At 35.8% G+C, this 20,294-nt stretch overlaps 1 protein-coding gene across 2 annotated transcripts in view; it reads right to left on the bottom strand.

Annotated features, from left to right (window-relative positions):
* The window catches only part of DZIP3 (DAZ interacting zinc finger protein 3), a 96,943-nt gene that overhangs the window by 19,016 nt on the left and 57,633 nt on the right, over positions 1-20,294 (bottom strand). For both annotated transcript variants that reach the window (XM_008065385.2, XM_021716198.1), the window contains exons 22-26: positions 15,947-16,015; positions 8,011-8,107; positions 6,467-6,570; positions 4,881-4,968; positions 4,343-4,444 (exon numbers count right to left, since the gene is read on the bottom strand). In XM_008065385.2, the coding sequence (XP_008063576.1) occupies positions 4,343-4,444; positions 4,881-4,968; positions 6,467-6,570; positions 8,011-8,107; positions 15,947-16,015 (460 nt within the window). The remainder of the gene's footprint in view (positions 1-4,342; positions 4,445-4,880; positions 4,969-6,466; positions 6,571-8,010; positions 8,108-15,946; positions 16,016-20,294) is intronic.

Below are 20,294 nucleotides of genomic sequence, written 5' to 3'. Positions count from 1 at the left end.
TCGAACCCGCGGGCTCAGGCAATCCACTCATCTCAGCCTCCCAAAGGCGCGGGATTACAGGCTGAGCCACCAAGCCCGGCTCATGTGTACATTTTAAATGATCAAATCAGGGTAAATAGTATATCCATCACCTCTAACGTTTATCATTTCTTTGTGGTGGGAATATACTAAGTGTTCTCTTCTAGATATTTTTGATATGCTTATTGTTAACTATAGACACCACATTGTGTAACAGAAAAAAGAACTTACTCTTCAATTCTAATTGTAACTTTGTACCTATTGGCCAACCTTTCTCTATGCCCCCTTCCTATTACCTTTCTCAATCTCTAGCAACCATTGTTTTATTCATCACTTCTATAAGATCAATTTTTCTAGATTCCACATGAGTGAGATCAGGCAGTATTTGTCTTTCTGTGTCTGGCTTATTTCACTTAACATCATATCATCCAGCCTCATTCATGTTGTCACAAATGACAAGATTTCATACCTTTTCATGCCGAATCATATTCCACTGTATGTATATATACACCACATTTTCTTTATTCATTCAACCTTTATGGACATTTAGGTTATTTCTATATCTTTGCAAATGTAAATAATGTTACAATGAACATAGCAGTGTGGATTTCTTTTCAAGATACTGAGACTTCATTTCCTTTAGATATATACTTAGCAGTGAGATTGCTGGATCATATGGTATTTTTATTTTTAATTTTCTGAGAAACCTCCATACTGTTTTCTACAATAGATGCACTAATTTACATTCCACCAACAGTATGTAAGGGTTCCTTCCCTTTTCTCTACATCTTTGCCAACACTTGATATCTATATCTCTTGTCTTTTTGATGATAGCCATTCTTTTTGTTTTCTTTTTTTGAGTCAGGGTCTCACTCTATTGCCCAGGCTGGAGTGCATTAGCATAATCATGATTCACCACAGCCTTGATCTCCTAGGCTCTGGTGATCCTCCTTTCTCAGGCCTCCCGAGTAGCTGAGACTATAGGCATGCACCACCATGCCCAGGATTTTTTTTTTTAGGAAATTTAAAAATGTTTCTGTAGAGATGAGGTCTCGCTGTGTTGCCCAGGTTGGTCTTGAATTCCTGGATTCTTCCTGCCTTGGCCTCTCAGCTCATGTCTGAGGTTACAGACATGAGCTACTGTGCCCAGCCAGATGATGATAGTCATTCTAACTGGAGTGGAGGTGATACCCACTGTGGGTTTGATTTGCATTTCCCTGAATTCTTCCAGTCCATGAACATGGGATATTTTCCATTTTTTGGTGTCCTTCTCAATGTCTTTCATCAATGTTTTTTAGAGTTTTCAATGTAGTAATCTTTCATTTCCTTATTTAATTTATTCCTAGGTATATTTTGTTTTTGTAGCTATTGTAAATGTTATTGTTTTATTAATTTCTTTTTCAGATAGCTCACTATTAGCATATAGAAATGCTACAGAGTTTTATATGTTATTTTGTATCCTGCAATGTTACCAAATTCATTTATAGGTTTTAGAAGTTTTTTGGTAGAGTCTTTGGGATTTTCTATATGTAAGATCATGTCATCTGCAAAAAGAAACAATGTGACTCCCTCCTTTCCAATTTGGATGCCTTTTATTTCTTTCTCTTGCCTAATTGCTCTGGCTAGGACTTTCAGCACTATGTTAAACAGAAGTAGCAAATGTAGGCATTCTATTTTTGTTCCAGATCTTAGAGGAAAAGCTTTCAGCTTTTCCCTATTTAGTAAGATATTAGCTGTGTGTTTGTCATATATGACTTTTATTGTATTGAGGCACATAGCTTTCACACCTAATTCATTGAGGGCTTTTACCATAAAGTGATGCTAACTTTGTCAAATGCTTTTTCTGCATCTATTGAAATGACTATAAGGGTTTTGTCCTTTTTGTAGATGTGATGTCTCACCTTTACTGATTTGCATATGTTAAATCATACTTGCATCCCTGAAATGAATCCTATTTGATCATAGTGAATAATGTTTTTAATGTGCCTAATACTTTTTTGAGGATTAAATGGCTAGGGTACAAAAATTAAGATATAATGAAGCATATCTAATTACTAGGTTAAACTGGGAATAGTCCACATTATCATAAACTTCTCAAATTAGACTGCCATATATATATATATATATTTTGTTTGTTTGTTTGTTTTTTTGAGTTGGAGTCTCACTCTGTCGCCCAGACTGGAGTGCAGTGGCCGCTCCCGGCCCCCGCAGCCTCGACCTGCTGGGCTCCGGCGATCCTTCCGCCTCAGCTTGCCAAGTAGCTGGAACTACAGGCACGCGCTACCTCGCCCGGCTAATTTTTTGATTTATTGTGGAGATGAGATCTCGCCTGCCCAGGCGAGTCTCGAACCCACGGACTCAGGCAATCCACTCATCTCAGCCTCTCAAAGGCGCGGAATTACAGGCTGAGCCACCGAGCCCGGCAACTGCCATATATTTAAAGTCTGATGACAATCCCTTAGAACACTAGAATTTCAGAGATGCATCAGACTTTAGTGATTAGATCATCCAATACAATTTACTGATTTACTGATGGGAAAACAAAAGTCCAGAAGTGCTGAATTTTCCAAGAACAACAGAGTTCTTTACAGAGTTAAGATCTAAACCCAGACCTTCTTTTACTTCCATTGTATAGCATCATCTCAAATTATAGCACATAACACTGCAACATTCTAGCTGCTGTTCTCCCAAACTCCTCTGATGCCTGATGGTAACTAAAGCTTGTACTTTAACACAACTGTTAGCCTGATCAAGCACAGCTGTGTCTCTGGTTCTGAAGCAAAAAAGATACAGGTGTACACCTCAGACTGTTAGCAAAGGATGCCTACTACCATATAGCCTGACTGCCAGTGAGATTTTGCCCTTAACTAAATCTGGCTAAGCCACAACAAATATAAGAAAGTCTCCAAAGGAATAAACGTCTAGAGGTTCTGGAGGTCAAGGTTTGACTACATTTACCAGCTACAGAGTATCACTAGTATCAGATAGCCAAGGCTTATGCTGGTCTGGTTCCAGAAAACACCAACAAACTCTGTATATCTAGCTTCACAGTCTGTGGAACCATTTTATATTTAGAGTCATAGGGGAGTTTAACTACAATTTAAGGGCAATATTTTGAATCTGGGCAGAAATGACAGGGTTTTTAGACATTCTACCAAAAATATCTGTTACTGTAGGCAATCTTTGAAATTTCTCTGCCAGCTAACACATTCCTTATCAGGGTAGCTGGGTATGATGATGATGATTTAAGCCTAGAATAATGTTCATAAAACTATTCCTATAATAAAATCTAAATTGACCAAAAATATAAAAGGCAATACTATCATTTTAAACTAAAGCCCACGGCACAGATAATAATATTTTTCTGCTCAGGACTGCTTTTGAAATACACAGTGTAGTTCCACACAATTCATACAATTTTTAAGTTCTTTGTTATACTTAACCATAGGCAGAAATAACATTTTCATATTTCTTCAACAAGCAGGAGTGCTGATATCAAAATTCACCTGCCTTCAAATATCTTACACCTTTCTTCATTTCCCACATCCAGACCTGTTATGATAATGAAAATTATCATCTAAGAGTACCTTCTTGAAAGGTCTTTTGGAAAGTTGTGTGAATTTACTGGGCTAGGGTACTATGTTTCTCAGAAGGGTAACATAAATAGTACACACCAAGGGATTAGTTATCTGATAAGACCCACCGACTGGCTCCTAACAACAAGCAGAGAAGGGGCATAAGTAGAAGCCATCTTTGTTGTTGAAGGTAGAATAGAATATAAAACTTAGGGAAAAGAAAGTCTAAAGTAGAAGTTGAGGGGCAAAGTCCTGCCTCCAGGGTATTATGCTGTGATGTTTCAGTCATCTAGTGGTAACATGAAGGCATCAGGAAAACTAAGCATGCATCAGTGACCTCTAACAATGTAAGTAAGATTGACAGAATGAAATATTAGATTGATCGATCGATCTATCCATCCATCTATCTGAAATATATATGTATGTATCTATATAATAAATATCTATACATAGATATGAAATATATCTATAGAGAAAATATTATCTATAGAGAAAGTATTACTCTATAGATATCAAATGCATCACTAAGATCCAATGATGCAACCTCCTGGATAGGCCTCCAATGAGGCAGCCAACTAATGATACCATCTGGTGACTAGTGGGTATGGTCATAATTACAACAGATATTCACAACATGTGCCTAATCCATTTAAAACACACATTTAACACATTGTATATTGAGTGTTTTATAGTTCTTACCATTTTATCAAAATGAAGATGGCAGTTTTTCAAAATGTCATATTTCTTACCAGTATCTCAGGACTGGGTGGTGGTGGAGGAAGCTGAACTGGCGGCAAAGTACTCAAGGCAAACCCTTGCTTTACTTTGTTGATTTGTTCATTGTACTGTGTCTGGTAGAAGAAGAATAAAAATATTTTAGAGCACAAGAACCTCTGAAGAAACAGCATATGGAACTACTTGATGTAGTTTTAATCTTTTTTTTTTTTTGAGTTGGAGTCACTCTGTCACCCAGGCTAGGGTACAGTAGCATGCTCACGGCCACCACAGTCTTGACCTGCTGGACTCAGGTGATCCTTCTGCCTCAGCTTTCCAAGTAACTGGAACTACAGGCACGCACCACCACACCCAGCTAACTTTCTAATGTAATGCACAGTCTTGACCTGCTAGGCTCAAGTGATCCTCTCTCTTTGGCCTTTCAAAGTGCTGGAATTACAAGTATGTGCCACTGCACCCGGCTTACTAATAGGTTTTAAAGTGAGATGTCTTCTAACTTTATACCACTCATAACATTCAGTCAATTTACTCTAAATATACTTCAGGACTTACCCTGAGGAACGCAATCTTGTTTCTAACATCTGTCACAATGGCATTCCAACTGTCTACTGCAGCCTTTAACTGAAGTGATTCTAGGTTACTGGTGTATAAAAGGAGACACAAGATAAAGCTCTTTCTTTTGTATAACACTTAGGTTTCCAAAAATTTCCATTATGCTTTCTATCATGCATGTAAACAACAAAATTACCCCCATTATCAACATTTTCCTCAAATAAGACACAACGATGTATAGAAAGGCATGCTCTTAAAAATAAAACCAAAAACTAGTAACGTACAAATTATTTTTTCAAGAGCAAATATAATTTATGCGTCCAGAACACCAAGTTGTTTTCCTATCTTGGCAATTTTTTTTAGGACATATTATAAAACCCTTGTATAGGAGTTCTTCCAGTGAAGTAAGGAAGCAGAGAAGGCCCAACAAGGAAGATGCTTTAGTCATCAAATGTAGGGGTTTTACATATTTTCAAAAATTATGACGCATCTTGGAAGCATGTTTTGGACTACCGTCACATTAATTTTGACATTACAGAACCATGGTTGACCTATTTGGCACCTTTGCAAATCTGAAAAAGATATTACCTCTGGGAGGGCAAACTCCTCTGTGAGGGTGTGAGGTTGCTGCCTTTAATGCAGTGCATACATCACACAAACACAGCAGCTCTATCAACCCATGCCCACCAAATGATCTAACTAAAGTAGGAACAATGTTGAGGTCTTTAGGTCTACTATTTGTAGAAGAGAGATTGCATATGGCTTCTAAAAGGTAATATCTGCTATAATATTCTTACACCAGTATCACCCAGCCCAACAGTTTTATAAGAGCTGCAGAAGTTATCACTAATATCATCTCATACAAAAAGTTTCATAATATTCTAATTTATGAAGCATCCTTTCTCCTTCTAGCAAGCAAAGATAAGACTGACCATATGCAAAAGTACTTCCTTGACTTGAATGTACATCAGTATGTCCTGCAAGTCTTGCTAAACATCAGAGACTCTCATTCTTTAGAATTGAAGAATGATGTTGACTACTAAAATGACAATCAATAAAAATAATGATACCTTGGTCCCAGAAATTCTAATTTAATTAATTATTGAAGGTACATCCATAAGATCATAAATTTATGGAGAATTTCACATAGTCTGTCCAATATTTGAAAATTATTCTATAATTACTATGAAAACACAGCCAGAAACCTGCCTTTAACATATGATTTTAGGTGTTAATACTGATTTTCCCCTCAATGTATTCCAAAGGAATTTAAAATCAAGCATCAGAAGGGAAAAAAAATAGAAAAATTTTCTTCCAGTTTAGAATCCACCTTGTTTTATAAAATATCTGGTCTTCATGCATGTCTCTGAGTGAGACTTTTGATCTCTTTCACTATGAATGGCAAAATCTTTCAGCTGCTATTATTGTACTCAGTAGACTTCTCAGTTCTTCAGCAGAAGCAACATAGTACAAGCATAAAAATGACTAAATGACTTTTGAGGTTTAAAAAACAAGGGCTTCTTCACCCAAAGGACTCTGATGTCATATATGTAAAACACATCACAGAGGGAAAAGGAAAAGGTTACCTTGCTGCCAAGTGAGTCACCCTGGCAAGCTGACTGAGACACTCCTTTTCAGTCTGCTCTAGATGAAGCAAACCAAAATCTCTACGACATTGTAAGAAATACACCTACAGGTTTTTGAGAGAAAGAGAAAGAAGTTGAAGGTATCTTTCTTGTAAACGAACATTCTCTTTTTGATCATCTCAAGTAAACTTTAAGCTAATTTTCAATTTCTTCCAACAGTACCCAGGCTTCTTGACCATTCAAGATGCATTATAAAAACTTTCTGTTCAGTGCAAGTCACAATTATAATTTTGTTATTCAATGGTTACTAGATTAATGAGCATTCTGGAATATGATTTTTGAAATTTGCACTCATACTGGAATCATCTCAGAAGTTTTAAAACTGATGCCTTGTTCACAGATTCTAACTGGATTGATACTGGGTACAGTCAGGGCATTGGAATTTTTAAAAGCTCTTAGATAACCCTAACATGCAACAAAGTTTGAGAAAATATTCAAAAGAAGTCTTGCTATTTTTTTTCATTGATGAAAAGGTACAAAAATCATCAGACCATACAGAAAGACACAGTTCAAATGCACCTTACAGATCATCTAGTTCAATGTCTCTCCCAGAGCATTATTACTGCTGCAAACTGAGTTAGCCTGTTTTCTTTTTTTTTTTACTAACAATCACTCAATATTTATTAAAAATAAACTCTTGAACAGTATTAAGTATTAGAAAGTTCTTTCTTCCTAAAATGAATAATGGAAGCCGAAAAAAACTTTCTGACTAAAAGCAGTGAAAAACAAAGTATATAAACTTAAGCTTTTGAAGGTCCTTTGAACTTTTTCTTTTATTAAAGCTAGTACCCCGATACTATTTTTCATGGATTTTTGGTTCAGCTATTACTCCTTGATTGCTGACTTACAGAATCCCAAATACTCTGCTAGAGAACAGAGCTTATCCATGATAGAGGTGGGAAGGTTTGTAATGTTTATAATGTCAGCAACCTCTTGAAAAATGTAAATCCTATTATATATCAAGTTTGGTTATCTATAAATAAAAATTACATACACACACACAACCATATTTCTTTTGAGCTGTGGTGTTCTAAGCTAAAATTGTGTAACTTTATAAAGTCTAGTAAGTTGGTTGTTTACATCGGGCTGTATGATGTGTAAGTATTTTTGGAAGATCTACATAGGAAGTAGCAGACAAAGAAGATATCATGGCAGAAGTGAAATATTATTTTTGGAAGTTTGGTTTAGTGATCTGGCTTTATGAGAATTTTCCAAAGGTGTCTATATTTGCCATACATACTTCAAAAGACCGATTTCTTGGAGTCATTGGAGGAAAACAACATAGGTCATCAAAAATGAACTGTTTATACATGAAATATCAATTAGTCAAAAAAGTACAAGAATTTGAGCTGTGTTTTCCTGGCTGATCCTAAGATGTCTTATTTTTGTTTATTTGAAAAACAGTCTTTTAAAAATTATTTTGTATACTGGCACACAAGTAAAACTTCCCTCCCTCACCCTATATCCATTTTTTTTTTTTTTACCTCTGCTGTTAAAGCTCTGCTAGTTTCTGCACTCAGTTTGCTTAAGTATGTTTTCATTGTGCTTTCCAGATTATGTTTCTCCATTTCCCACTGAGATCTGAAATATATGATCATTAAAGGTTCAATAATATTATAGCAGGGATAGTTTTTCAGGGGAAAGATAACATATGCAATGAGTAGGAGATTATTTCTTAGAAAAGTATACAGTACATAAACAAGAGAAGGCATTGCTCAATTCTTTCTGCTATCCTTTATTATCAAGAATGTAAAAGTTTTAAAATTGTCAGGATAGAGGTAATGATTTAAAACTTGGCTCTGAAATCAAGTGTCTGAGGATGAATCTTAGCTCCACAATTTATCAAATGGAAAACTTTGGGCAAGAGTAATGGACTGAATGCATTCCCACTAAATTCATATGTTGAACTCCTAATTCCCAAAGTGATAGTATTTGGGAAGTGGTATCTTTGGGAGGTGATTAATCATGAGGGCGGAACTCTCATGAATGTAATTAGTGCCCTTTAAAAAGAGGCCTGAGCTCCTTTCCCTACCTTCCACTATGTGAAGTTATAGGGAGAAGATTGGTGTCTATGAGGAAGTGGCACTGTGCTCTTGAACTTCCTAACCTCTAGAACTGTGAAACATGTGTTTCTGTTGTCTATATGCCACCTAGTCAATGATGCTTTGTTACTGTAGTCCAAACTAAGAAAGTTATTTAAATTTCTCTATATCTGTTTCCTCACATGTAAAAATGAAGAAAATTGTCTTACTTGTCTCAAAGAGCTGTAATGAAATTTCATTCCATAATATATATAATAAAGCACTTTGGTTTGGCACATAAGTTGACTAAATAAATGTCAACTATTATCATTATTAATAAATTTTACATAAAGTTTCTACAAGCCTTTTTATATCCCAATGATAGCAGCCACATAGACTTTTATTATCCCTGTCATAAAGCAAAGTCACAGTTAAATATTCAAGTAGATATATTAACAAAAGATGGTTATTATGACATTAAATATGGTACAAAATGCCTACAAGAAAAAAAAGAAAGTAGATTTCATAAAATTAAAAACATTTGTGCTTTAAACAATATCATCAAGAAAGTGAAAAAGCCCACAGAATGGGAGAAAAAAATTTGCAAATCATGTATCTGATAAGGGCCCTGTATCCAGGACATACAAAGAATTCTGATAACTCAACAATAAACAGATAATCCAATTTTTGAAGTGAGCAAAGGATTTGAATAGACATTTCTTCAAGAAGAGACACAAATGGCCAACAAGCACATGAAAAGATGCTCAACATAATTAATCATCAGAAAAATGCAATTCAAAATGACAATGATATAGCACTTAACACATAATGGGTAAAATACAGACAGATAATCTAGCAAGTGTTGGTGAGAATGTGGAGAAATCAGAACCCTCATACATTATTGGTGGTACTCTAAAATGGTGAAGCCACTTGGAAAATAGTTTGGCAGTTCCTCAGAGAGTGAAACATGGTTTATTTATTATACCCAAGAGATATAAAAATCTATGTATTAATGTTTATTACAGCAGTATTCCTAATAGCCAAAAATGGAAACAAGCCAAATGTCCATCAACTGATGAAAAATGTGACATATATCCAAAAAATGGAGTATTATTTATCTACAAAAAGGAATGAGTATTGATACATGTTGAACTTTGAAAATATTAAGTGAAAGTAGTTCATCATGAGAGGCAACATAATATATGATTCCATTTATATGAAATGTCCAGAATAGGCAAATCTATAAAGACTGAAAGTAGATTAGTAGTTGCCAGAAGCTGGAGGAAGGGAGAATAGGGAGTGACTTCTAATGGATACAGAATTTCTTCATTGGAGGTGAAAAAAATGTTCTGGAAATAGGTAGTGGTGATGATTATACACCTCAGTGAACATACTAAAAGCTTTTATTAAAAAAATTATCCAAACTCGGAGAGACAGACGCCCCTCCCTATGCTGCATCAGACACAGACATGTCAGATCTGAGTGGGACACTTCACAGGCAGTAAGCTGGTTAGTATGTCTGTCTGTTTTACCTCTTACTCTTCTCTCTCTCTACCTTTCTCTCGGCGCGCCCCTCCAAAACTTCTTCCTTTTTCCATTCTTTTCCTTTTCCTTACCTCATTTTGCTTTCAGGGAGCAAACCTATATACCCACTGCATGGACAGATTGTAAGGCAGTGGAAAGTGGGCTCCATGGGGCCCACACACCTGTCAGTGGATACTGGGATCTGCAGATAGATTCTGAATCACAGCTCTCCCCTCAATTAAATCTCAAAACTGCAAAAAGTACAGCCCCAACCCACAGTCCAGCTTCAGAACTGAACAAAGCCAGAGGAACCACATAAGGAAGAATATAAGATTGAGCAAACAGAAGTAAAAGTTAACCTCCCCCAATAACAGAAGTAAAGAAGAGGTTAAAAAAAAAAGGAGGGGGTAAGGAAGAAAATGAAGAAAAACTAAAAGAAGAACATGCATCTCGCACAGACCCCTGGGAGGTCAGACACTGAGAATTCAGACTTTGGAACACAAACAATGCAGAGCCCCCAGAATGACTGGTCTTAAACCACAAACCCAGATATCAAGACAATAATAGAGAGAATAAATAGAACTGAGGAGAGACAAGAGAAAAGAATGAAGGAATTGATAACTGAAATAACAGCAGTAAAGAATACAGTGAATGAAATAAATAACAAACTGTCAAGCAGAAGAAAGAATTTCAGAGCTTGAGGGCCAAAATATGGAACTAACCCAAATTATCAAAAACATAGAAAAGAAGCTTAAAAAGACAGAACAAAACCTTCAAGAGATGAGTGATTATTTCAAGAGGCTAAACCTAAGAATAAGTAGACTTCCTGAGGCAGAAAGAGAGACAGAGACTACCCTGGAACAAACTTTCCATGAAAATATCCAAGAAAACTTCCCTCATCTCATAGTGATGCAACCATTACAACACAAGAAATTCAGAGAACCCCTGTGAGAAAACAAATGAGCAGACCAACTCCTAGACACATAGTAGTTTGCCTACACAGAGTAGTTATAAAAGAAAAAATCCTAAAGGCAGCATGAGAAAAAGGTCAGATTACCTACCAGTGAAGACCAATTAGAATAGCAGCAGATTTATCTACAGAAACACTTCAGGCTAGGAGAGCTTGGAGTCCAATCTTCAAAGTTCTCAAAAATAAGCAAATTCAACCAAGAATTACCAACCTAGTTAAGCTAAGCTTCATCAGTGATGGAGAATTACAACCTTTCCCAGACATTCAGTCCCTAAGAGCTTATGCTGCCTCCAGACCAGCTCTACAAGAAAGACTTAAGAAAGTATTAAACAGAAGAAAAGAAAAAAAGAACAACAATGCCCTTCACAAGAATGTAGGAAAAAGATTGAAAATATATATGAATCAACCCAAAAATCAAAAGAAAGACAACAAATAGCAACAACAACAAACTCTATAAGAACCTCATGACAAGGATAAAGTCTCACATTTCAATAATTAGCCTAAATGTGAATGGACTAAATGCACATTGAAAAGATGTAGAATGCAAAATGGATAAAATATCATAAGGCAACAATATATTGTCTCCAAGAGACTCTTCTCACCAGAAAGGACACTCACAGACTCAAAGTAACAAGATGGGAAACAAAATTTCAGGCGAACAGAACACAAAAGAAAGGAGCAGTTGTGATCTTAGTATCACACAAAATACCTTTTCAGTTATCAAAAATTTAAAAAGATACAGAAGGTCACTACATAACGATAGGTCACTACATAAAAGGTTCAATCCATCAATAAGATATATCCATCCTAAACATATAGGCACCCAACATTGGAGCACCAACTTTCAAAAAGCAGCTTCTAGGTCAACTTAAAAAAGATACTGACTCTAGCACTATCATAGCTGGGGACTTAAATACTACACTCATAACCCTAGACAGATCATTGGGACAAAAAAATCAACAAGGAGATCTGGAAACTCAATGTGACACTTGACTAAATGAACTTAATAGATATCTACAGAAAACCCAACGACCACAGTATATACATTCTACACATCACCACATGGAATGTACTCTAAGATTGACCACATCCTCAGCCACAAATCAAGCATAAACAAATTTCATAAGATTGAAATTCTGCCATGCACCTTCTCAGACCACTGAGAATAAAAATAAATATCTACACCAACAAAATTCCCCCAAAACCCACAAAGATATGGACACTAAACAGCATAATGCTAAGGAACTTCTAGGTCAACATGGAAATCAAAACAGAGATTAAAAAGATACCTGGAAACAAATGAAAATGAAGAAACATCTTACCAAAACCTCTGGGATGCCACGAAATCAGTACTAAGAGGGGAATTCATATCTTTACAAACACACATGAAAAAATGGAAAGATCACAAGTTAACAGCCTAACAAATCACCTAAAAGAGCTGGAAAAACAAGACCACCAAAACTCTAACTTCAGCAGAAGAATACAGATCACCAAAATAACAGCCCAAATTCGGAACATAGAAGACAAAAAGATAAAATAAAAAAAATCAACAAAACAAAAAGCTGGTTATTTGAAAGTATTAACAAGATTGATAGTCCCCTAACTACACTAACCAAGAAAAAGAGAGAAAAAGCCTAAATAAACACAATCAGAAATGCAAAAGATCAAGTCACAACTGACCCCGAAGATATACTAAAGATTATCAGAGACCACTATGTAGAGTTATATGGAAACAAAATTGAAAACCTAAAGTAAATGAAGGACTTTCTGACATTTCACAACCTCCCCAAGTTGAAACAAGAAGAAACTGAGACCCTAAATAGACCAATAACAATCCAGGAAATTGACTATGCCATAAGAAAACTATCTACAAAAAAAAAGTCCTGGACCAGATGGCTTTCCAGCAGAATTCTACAAAACATACAGGGAGGAACTGATACCAATCCTACTGAAAGTATTACAGGTAATCAAGAAAGCTGGAACTCTCCCCACATCATTTTACAAAGTGAACATCACATTGATACCAAAACCAGGTAAAGATCCATCAAAGAAAGAGAACTACAGGTCAATATCCTTGATAAATATAGATGCTAAAATTCTCAACAAGATCCTAGCAAATCGAATTCAACAACACATCTCAAAAATCATCCACCACTACCAAGTAGGCTTCATCTCTGGGATGCAGGGCTTGTTCAATATTTGTACGACCTTAAATGAAATTAAATACATCAGCAGATGTAAAAACAAAAACCACATAATTATATCATTAGATTTGGAAAAAGTTTTGGCAAAATCCAGCACCCCTTCTTGATAAAAAATCCTCAAACATCTAGGCACAGATGGAACATACCTCAAAATAGTAAGAGTCATCTATGAGAAACCCACAGCCAGCATACTGCTAAACAGACAGAAACTGGAAGCATTTTCCCTGAAAACCAGAACAAGACAAGGATGCCCACTCTCACCCCTTCTTTTCAACATAGTATTGGAAGTCCTAGCTAGAGCAATCAGATAAGAGAAAGAGATTGGGATATCCAAATAGGAAAAGAGGAAGTTAAGTTATCACTCTTTGCAGACGAAATGATTCTATACCTCGAAAACCCAAGGGAATCTGTCAAAAACCTCCTTGAACTGATAAAGGACTTCGGCAAAGTCTCGGTATAAAATCAATGTGCAAAAGACAGCTGCATGTCTATACACCAACAATAAACAAACAGAAACCCAAATAAAAAGCATAATCCCATTCACAATAGCCAGAAAAAAAATGAAATACCTTGGCATCTTCCTAACTAGAGACGTGAAAGACCTTTACAATGAAAACCACAAAACACTGCTCAAAGAAATCAAAGATGACACAAACAAATGGAAAAATATTCATGCTCATGGATCGGAAGAATTAACATTATTAAGATGTCCATCCTACCCAAGGCAATCTGCAGATTTAATGCAATACCCATTAAATTACCAGTAGCATTCCTCTCAGCTCTGGAAATGACAATACAGGAAGAAATATGGAAACATAAATGGACACAAATCACCAAACAATCCTCAGCAAACAACAACAACAACAACAAGAAAGCAGGAGGTCTCATACTCCCAGCCTTTAAACTCTATTATAAAGCTACAATAATCAAAACAGCCTGGTATTCATACAAGAACAGGCATATAGACCAATGGAACAGGATAGAGATTCCAGAAGCAAAACCTCAATTTCTCAACTAACCCATCTTCGACAAAGCCTCTACTACTAACGAATGGGGAGAGGAGGATCTACTCAGTAAATGGTGCTGGGAAAACTGGCTGACAGCATGCAGAAGAATAAAACAATATCCCTACCTGTCATCACACACAAAAATCAACTCTAAATGGATTAAATGTAAAACCTCAAACTATAAGAAGCTTAGAAAATGCAGGAGACACCCTTATGGAAATTGGAACTGGCAACCAAGTCCTGACCAAAACCCCAAGTGCCCATGCCGTAAGAGGTAAGATAGACAAGTGGGACATCATCAAACTGACAAGCTTCTGCAAAGCCAAAGAAACAACCAAGAGAGTGGGGAGTCAGCCCACAGACTGTGAAAAAATATTTGCCAACTGTATGTCTCACAAAGGCCTAAAATCTAGGATCTACAAGGAACTCAAATGTGCTGAAAGGAAAAAAACAAACAGTCCCATTACAAAGTGGGCAAAAGATATGAATAGGCACTTCTCAAAATAAGACATACGCGCAGTCAACAGATACATGAAAAAACGCTCAGCCTCACTAGTCATCAAAGAAATGCAAATTAAAACTACACTGAGACCACCTAATTCCAGGCAGGATGGCCATCATCAATAACTCAAAAAACAACAGATGCTGGAGAGGATGTGGTGAAAGGAAACACTTCTACACTGTTGGTGAGAATATAAACTAGTACAGCCTCTGAGGAAAACAGTGTGGCAACTCCTAAAAGATCTAAAAATCAACCTTCCATATGACCCCGCAATCCCCTTACTGGGAATACACCCAGAGAGAACTCAAATCACTCTATAAAAATGATACCTACACACATATGTTTATCACAGCATTGTTCACAGTAGCAAGAATGTGGAACCAACTGTGCTGCCCATCAAAAGAGGACTGGATAAAAAAATAAAATATACATGATGCAATATTATGCAACCATAAAGAACAGAATCATGAACTTCACAGAAACCTGGATGGACTTACAGTCTATAATACTGAGTGATCTTTCACAGAAACAGAGAACTGAGTATCACATGTTCTCACTCATAAGTGGACCTTGAACAATTATCATAATACTATAAGAAAAGGATTGACGGTAGTGGAAAACTGCTGGGAGTGGGATGGGGAAGTGGGATTGGCAATAGTGGGAATCTGCCTGAGGAAGAGGGGGCACACCTCATCAAGGGTACCTACATACTGAACATTTGTATACCTAGCCCTGAATTGCACCGTACATCTTTAAAATAAAAAAATTAAAAGTTAAAAATAATTAACCAGAGACAAAAATAGTTTAGCCAGTTAGTTTCTTAAATCAAAGATAATTTAGACAGTTTCATAAAGCAGATACACCCAGTAGTATTGATTAGGGTAAAGAAATAAGAATACTTCAGTTCCAGTCCCTGGCAGTAGTTTGTTGTGAAACTATAACTGTGTTAATAAAATCTCTCTCAGCAGTATTGTAGAGTCAGAGCTAAGGTGACCGTACCTCCCAATTTGCCTAGGACACTTCTACTAATAGTTTATGCCTATTGTCCCAGTGTTTATTATTCATTATCAGGCTCAAAAATAGCCCAGGTTGAATAAGAAATTATACAGCTACTCTAGCCAGAACTCATGCTGAATGGAACACAGAGTTTCAGAGAGAGTACACCCAACCAAAGAAAAAGCTAAATTTGTACCTTTTCATGGAAAGTTGTTCTTTAAGGTTCTTGATTTCATTATCTTTAGCATGGGTTTGACGCTGTAATCTAAGCAAATAAGGAAGTAATAAAATGTTAAAATTTATTTCTCATTAAAACAATCAGAACAGCTCTATCTGTAGTGGAGGAAGAGAAAAAAGTATGTCCATTTGGGGCCACAAATTATGAGGCTGAAAACAATACTGAACCGGTCCTTTTGCAATTTATCTTTCTTATTTCTGATGCTGTCTTCCCCCCAAAAAAGGGAACTAAGTTCTAACTCAGTAAATCAGAATGTGAGAAAAAAGTCTTCAGCTTTTTGTACTTTACCTACTAGAAAACAGAGATGGTATCTTCTGATTTTCTAAGCTCATTGTGGGAGTGAGAACTTTAAGTTTCTTAAACAAATGGTATATCAAGTCATGCAAATTATGAAAGAATTAAGGTCTAAAGAAAATCAGACCTTAAATATAGAAGTAAACATTGTATAAACCAGAAAACATAAACCGTGATCAGATTAAAAATTAATATTCAAGGAACTATTAGAAAAAATGCAATAATGATTTTTGGCTAACATATATTCACAAAACATTTTTGATGTTCCTCCCTTATTCTGCTGTATTTTTTTTACAACCAAGCTTTTACATCAACCTGTTAATTAGCTTCAATGTGAAGAGTTTTATAGCAAAAGTCCGTTTCTCTTTAAGTCTCTGATATGTTCATACTCTTGGGATACACAGGAATTTTGGTTACTATAAATTGTTGGAATGATAAAGCCTTGAAGCAATGACTTGAACGTTTGTACACTGTTTACTACTAGAGATTACCCATTCACCTTTACTCAAAGCTTTTTAGAAGCTGTAGAGGCTTATAATCAATGCTCTCTTGATCAAAGAATGCAGTGAAAAGAAACCAAGTGTCTATATGTACAAAATAAGTCATGTTCTCAAGTAAAAAATAAGAAATATAAGCTTTGTTACTGCAATATACTGGAATATGTCGACAGAGTTGAAAATAGTAAGATTTCTAACACTGACATCTTTTTTTTTTTTTTTTTTTGAGTTGGAGTCTCACTCTGTTGCCCAGACTGGCGTGCAGTGGCCACTCCCGGGTACCGCAGTCTCGACCTGCTGGGCTCTGGCGATCCTTCTGCCTCAGCCTTCCAAGTAGCTGAAACTACAGGCACGCGCTACCATGCCTGGCTAATGTTTTGATTTCTTGTAGAGATGAGGTCTTGCCAAGTTGCCCAGGCAGGTCTTGAACCCGCGGGCTCAGGCAATCCACTCACCTCAGCCTCCCAAGGCGCGGGATTACAGGCTGAGCCACCAAGCCTGGCTCCGACATTTTCTTTTCCCTCATAATCTTCCATTACTTCAATGATTTACCTAGCTCTTGTTCAGAGTTGGTAATGAGTTGACAGAACTAGTGGGGAATTCAGAAAACTTGGGTTCTTAAACAATAGAGGATAAAGTAGACATAGTTCTTATACCCAGCTCACTATGAACCAGTTACTTATGTTCAGGCAGTCTTAACATCTCAGTCCTATTTTTTTCATCTATAACATAGTAGGGTGGAATTATTAGATTTTCTTTTCTAAAAGATCTAAAGTTTTCAAGTTAACTGTAGCTGGTTATCAAGCTTATTATATGGATTTTGCAGATGGCAGTTTCTTGCCATTTATTAAGTGCTTATGATAGTTTTATGTAAAATAGGTCACTTTTATATGAATTTTCTGTTAACGCTTCAATTATTATCAATATATATTTGCTAAATATTTACTGCAGAAATGGCATGAAATTAGGCCAATGAAAATACATTTTTTTTGCTTCCTAATAAAATCCATATTCTAAGATGAAATAATTTTCAATTAAAGAATATTATATTTTTATCATATACCCTTGGGAAATGCTTAGATGAATTAAACAAAGGATTCAAAAGCTTAGATGAGAACACAGAGTGCTCATGCTCTCCATTTTGCCTGCATGCTTTGTCTTTTCTCCCATTCATTCCACCAAGCTCTCAATGCCTAGGTTCAGTGTTACTGCTTTAAAAAAGTCCTTCCTTCATTGAAGGAAGTTCCTTATCACAACAACCAAAAGCACTCTCTTTAACCTACAATATTTCTACTAAATATAACTTTGTTTGACCGTTATTTGTATACGTACTTTGAAACACAGTTAAACTTTTTATTTTGAAATAATTGTAGATTCACACATAGGTGTAAGGAATAACACAGAAAGAGCTTTTGTAACCTTTCCTGAATTCCTCTCATTGGTAATATCTTGCAAAACGATAGCATATTATAACCAGAATACTGACAGTGATACAGCCAAGATACTGAGCAGTTTTATCACAAGGATCTTTCATTTTGCCCTTTTTTTAGCCACACCCACTTCCCTCCCATTCCTATCCCCTTATTACGTTGAAACCACTAATCTGCTTTCCATTTTTACAACTTTGTCATTTTTAAAATGTTATAGAAATGGAAACATAGTGTGTAAGTCTTTGGAATTGGCTTTATTCATTCAGTTTATTTCTCTCATGTTTGTAGGGTTAGTAGTGGTATCACTATTCCATTCCAGACAGCAGTAATTTATGACTTTTATGTTGTCAGTTTTGCTAGAGGTCTGTCAAATTTATTGACCTTTTCAAAGAAACAGCCTTTTGTTTCATGGATTTCCTCTATTTTTTTTTTCCAACTCCATTACAGACATTTACATATACACAGAAATACACATTTTTAGAGAGATAGGGCCTTGCTATTTTGCCAAGGCTGGGCTCAAACTCCTGGGCTCAAGCAATTCTCTTGCATCAGCCTTTCAAGTAGCTAGGACTATAGGTATGTGCCATCATGCCCAGTTTCCATTATTTCTAATCTTATTATTTCCTTCCCTCTGTTTGTTTTTACTTTCTTTTGGCTTTCTTTTTCTGGGATCTTGAAGTGAGAGTTTAGATTATCCGTTTGAGACTTTTCCTTTTTTCTATTGTGTATGTTTAGTGTTATAATCTCAGCACTGCTTCAGCTGTGCACCACGAATTTGATACATTGTATTTTCATGTTAACTCAATTCAATGTATTTTCATTTTTCTTGAGATCTCTTATTTGACCCAAGGATTACATGGGTTGTATAGTTTCCAAGTGTTTGAAGGTTTCTTGTAATCTTTCTGTTTTTGATGTCTATCTAGTTTGATTCCATTGAAAACTGAGAACATGCTTTGTATGATTTCAACTCTTTTAAATTTGTTGAGGTTTATATTATGGCCCAGAATATGGCTGACCTTGGTATATGTCCTGTGGGCACCTAAAAGCATGTGTATTCTGCTGTTGTCTGGTGGAGTGTTTTACCAATATTGATTAGATCATGTTGGCAAACACCGAGGTCTTCAATATCTTTGCTGACTTTCTGTTTAGTAGTTTTATAAATTGAGAGTGGGGTTTGAAGTTGTCAACAGTAATGGTAAATTTTTCTATTTCTCCTTTCAGTTCTATCAGGTTTTGCTTCATGTTTTTTGAAGCTCTGTTGTTGGGTACATATACCTTTAGGTTTTTATGTCTTCCTGGTAGGTTGACCCTTTTATCATTATAGAACATCCCTCCTTGTGTCCAGTCTTCTTTCTTCTGAAGTCCACTTTATCTGATTTTCATATAGCCGCTTCTCTTGATAAATGTTTTCATGGTGTATCTTTAATGTTACTCTCATTTAGGTCCCTTTGCCCTACTCATTAAAAAAAATATTGTTGCATATATTTCCTCTACATACATTTAATTCCACATAAGACTATTATAATTTTTGCTTCAACTATCAAATATGATTTAAGAAGTTAATGAGACATAGAATAGACATTTATTATGTGTCATACTCTGTACTCATTTTAATGGTCTTCTTTCCTTTCTGAAGTTTCAAGTTTCTATTATTTTATTTATGTTCATAGACTTTCCTATATTCATTCTCTAAGAATAGGCTATAAGAATTTGCTAGCAACAAATTATTATGGTTTTCCTTCATCTGAGACTGTCTTTATTTCCCTGCATTCCTAAAGACTATTTTTGCTAAATACAGGATTCATGATTCTGTTCTTTTCTTTCAGTGATTGAATAATGTGCCACTTCCTTCTGGCCTCCTTGGTTTCAAATGAAAAATGTGCTGTCATTCAAATTACTGTTTCCACATAACTAGTGTTTCTCTCTGCCTATTATCAAATTTTTTCTTTGTCTTTAATTTTCAGAAGTTTAGTTATGTCTTGGCATGGATCTCTTTGGTTTTATTCTATTTAGGGTTCATTTAATTTATTGAGTTTATAAATTTATGTGTTTAATCAAATTTGGCAAGTTTTCAGTTATTTCTTT

Source organism: Carlito syrichta, unplaced genomic scaffold (assembly GCF_000164805.1).
Source record: "Carlito syrichta isolate Samal-C Ts95f unplaced genomic scaffold, Tarsius_syrichta-2.0.1 Scaffold308266, whole genome shotgun sequence".
Taxonomy (NCBI): domain Eukaryota; kingdom Metazoa; phylum Chordata; class Mammalia; order Primates; family Tarsiidae; genus Carlito; species Carlito syrichta.
Note: the sequence above shows the minus strand (reverse complement) of the source record. Positions and strands in the feature narration are given on the sequence as shown.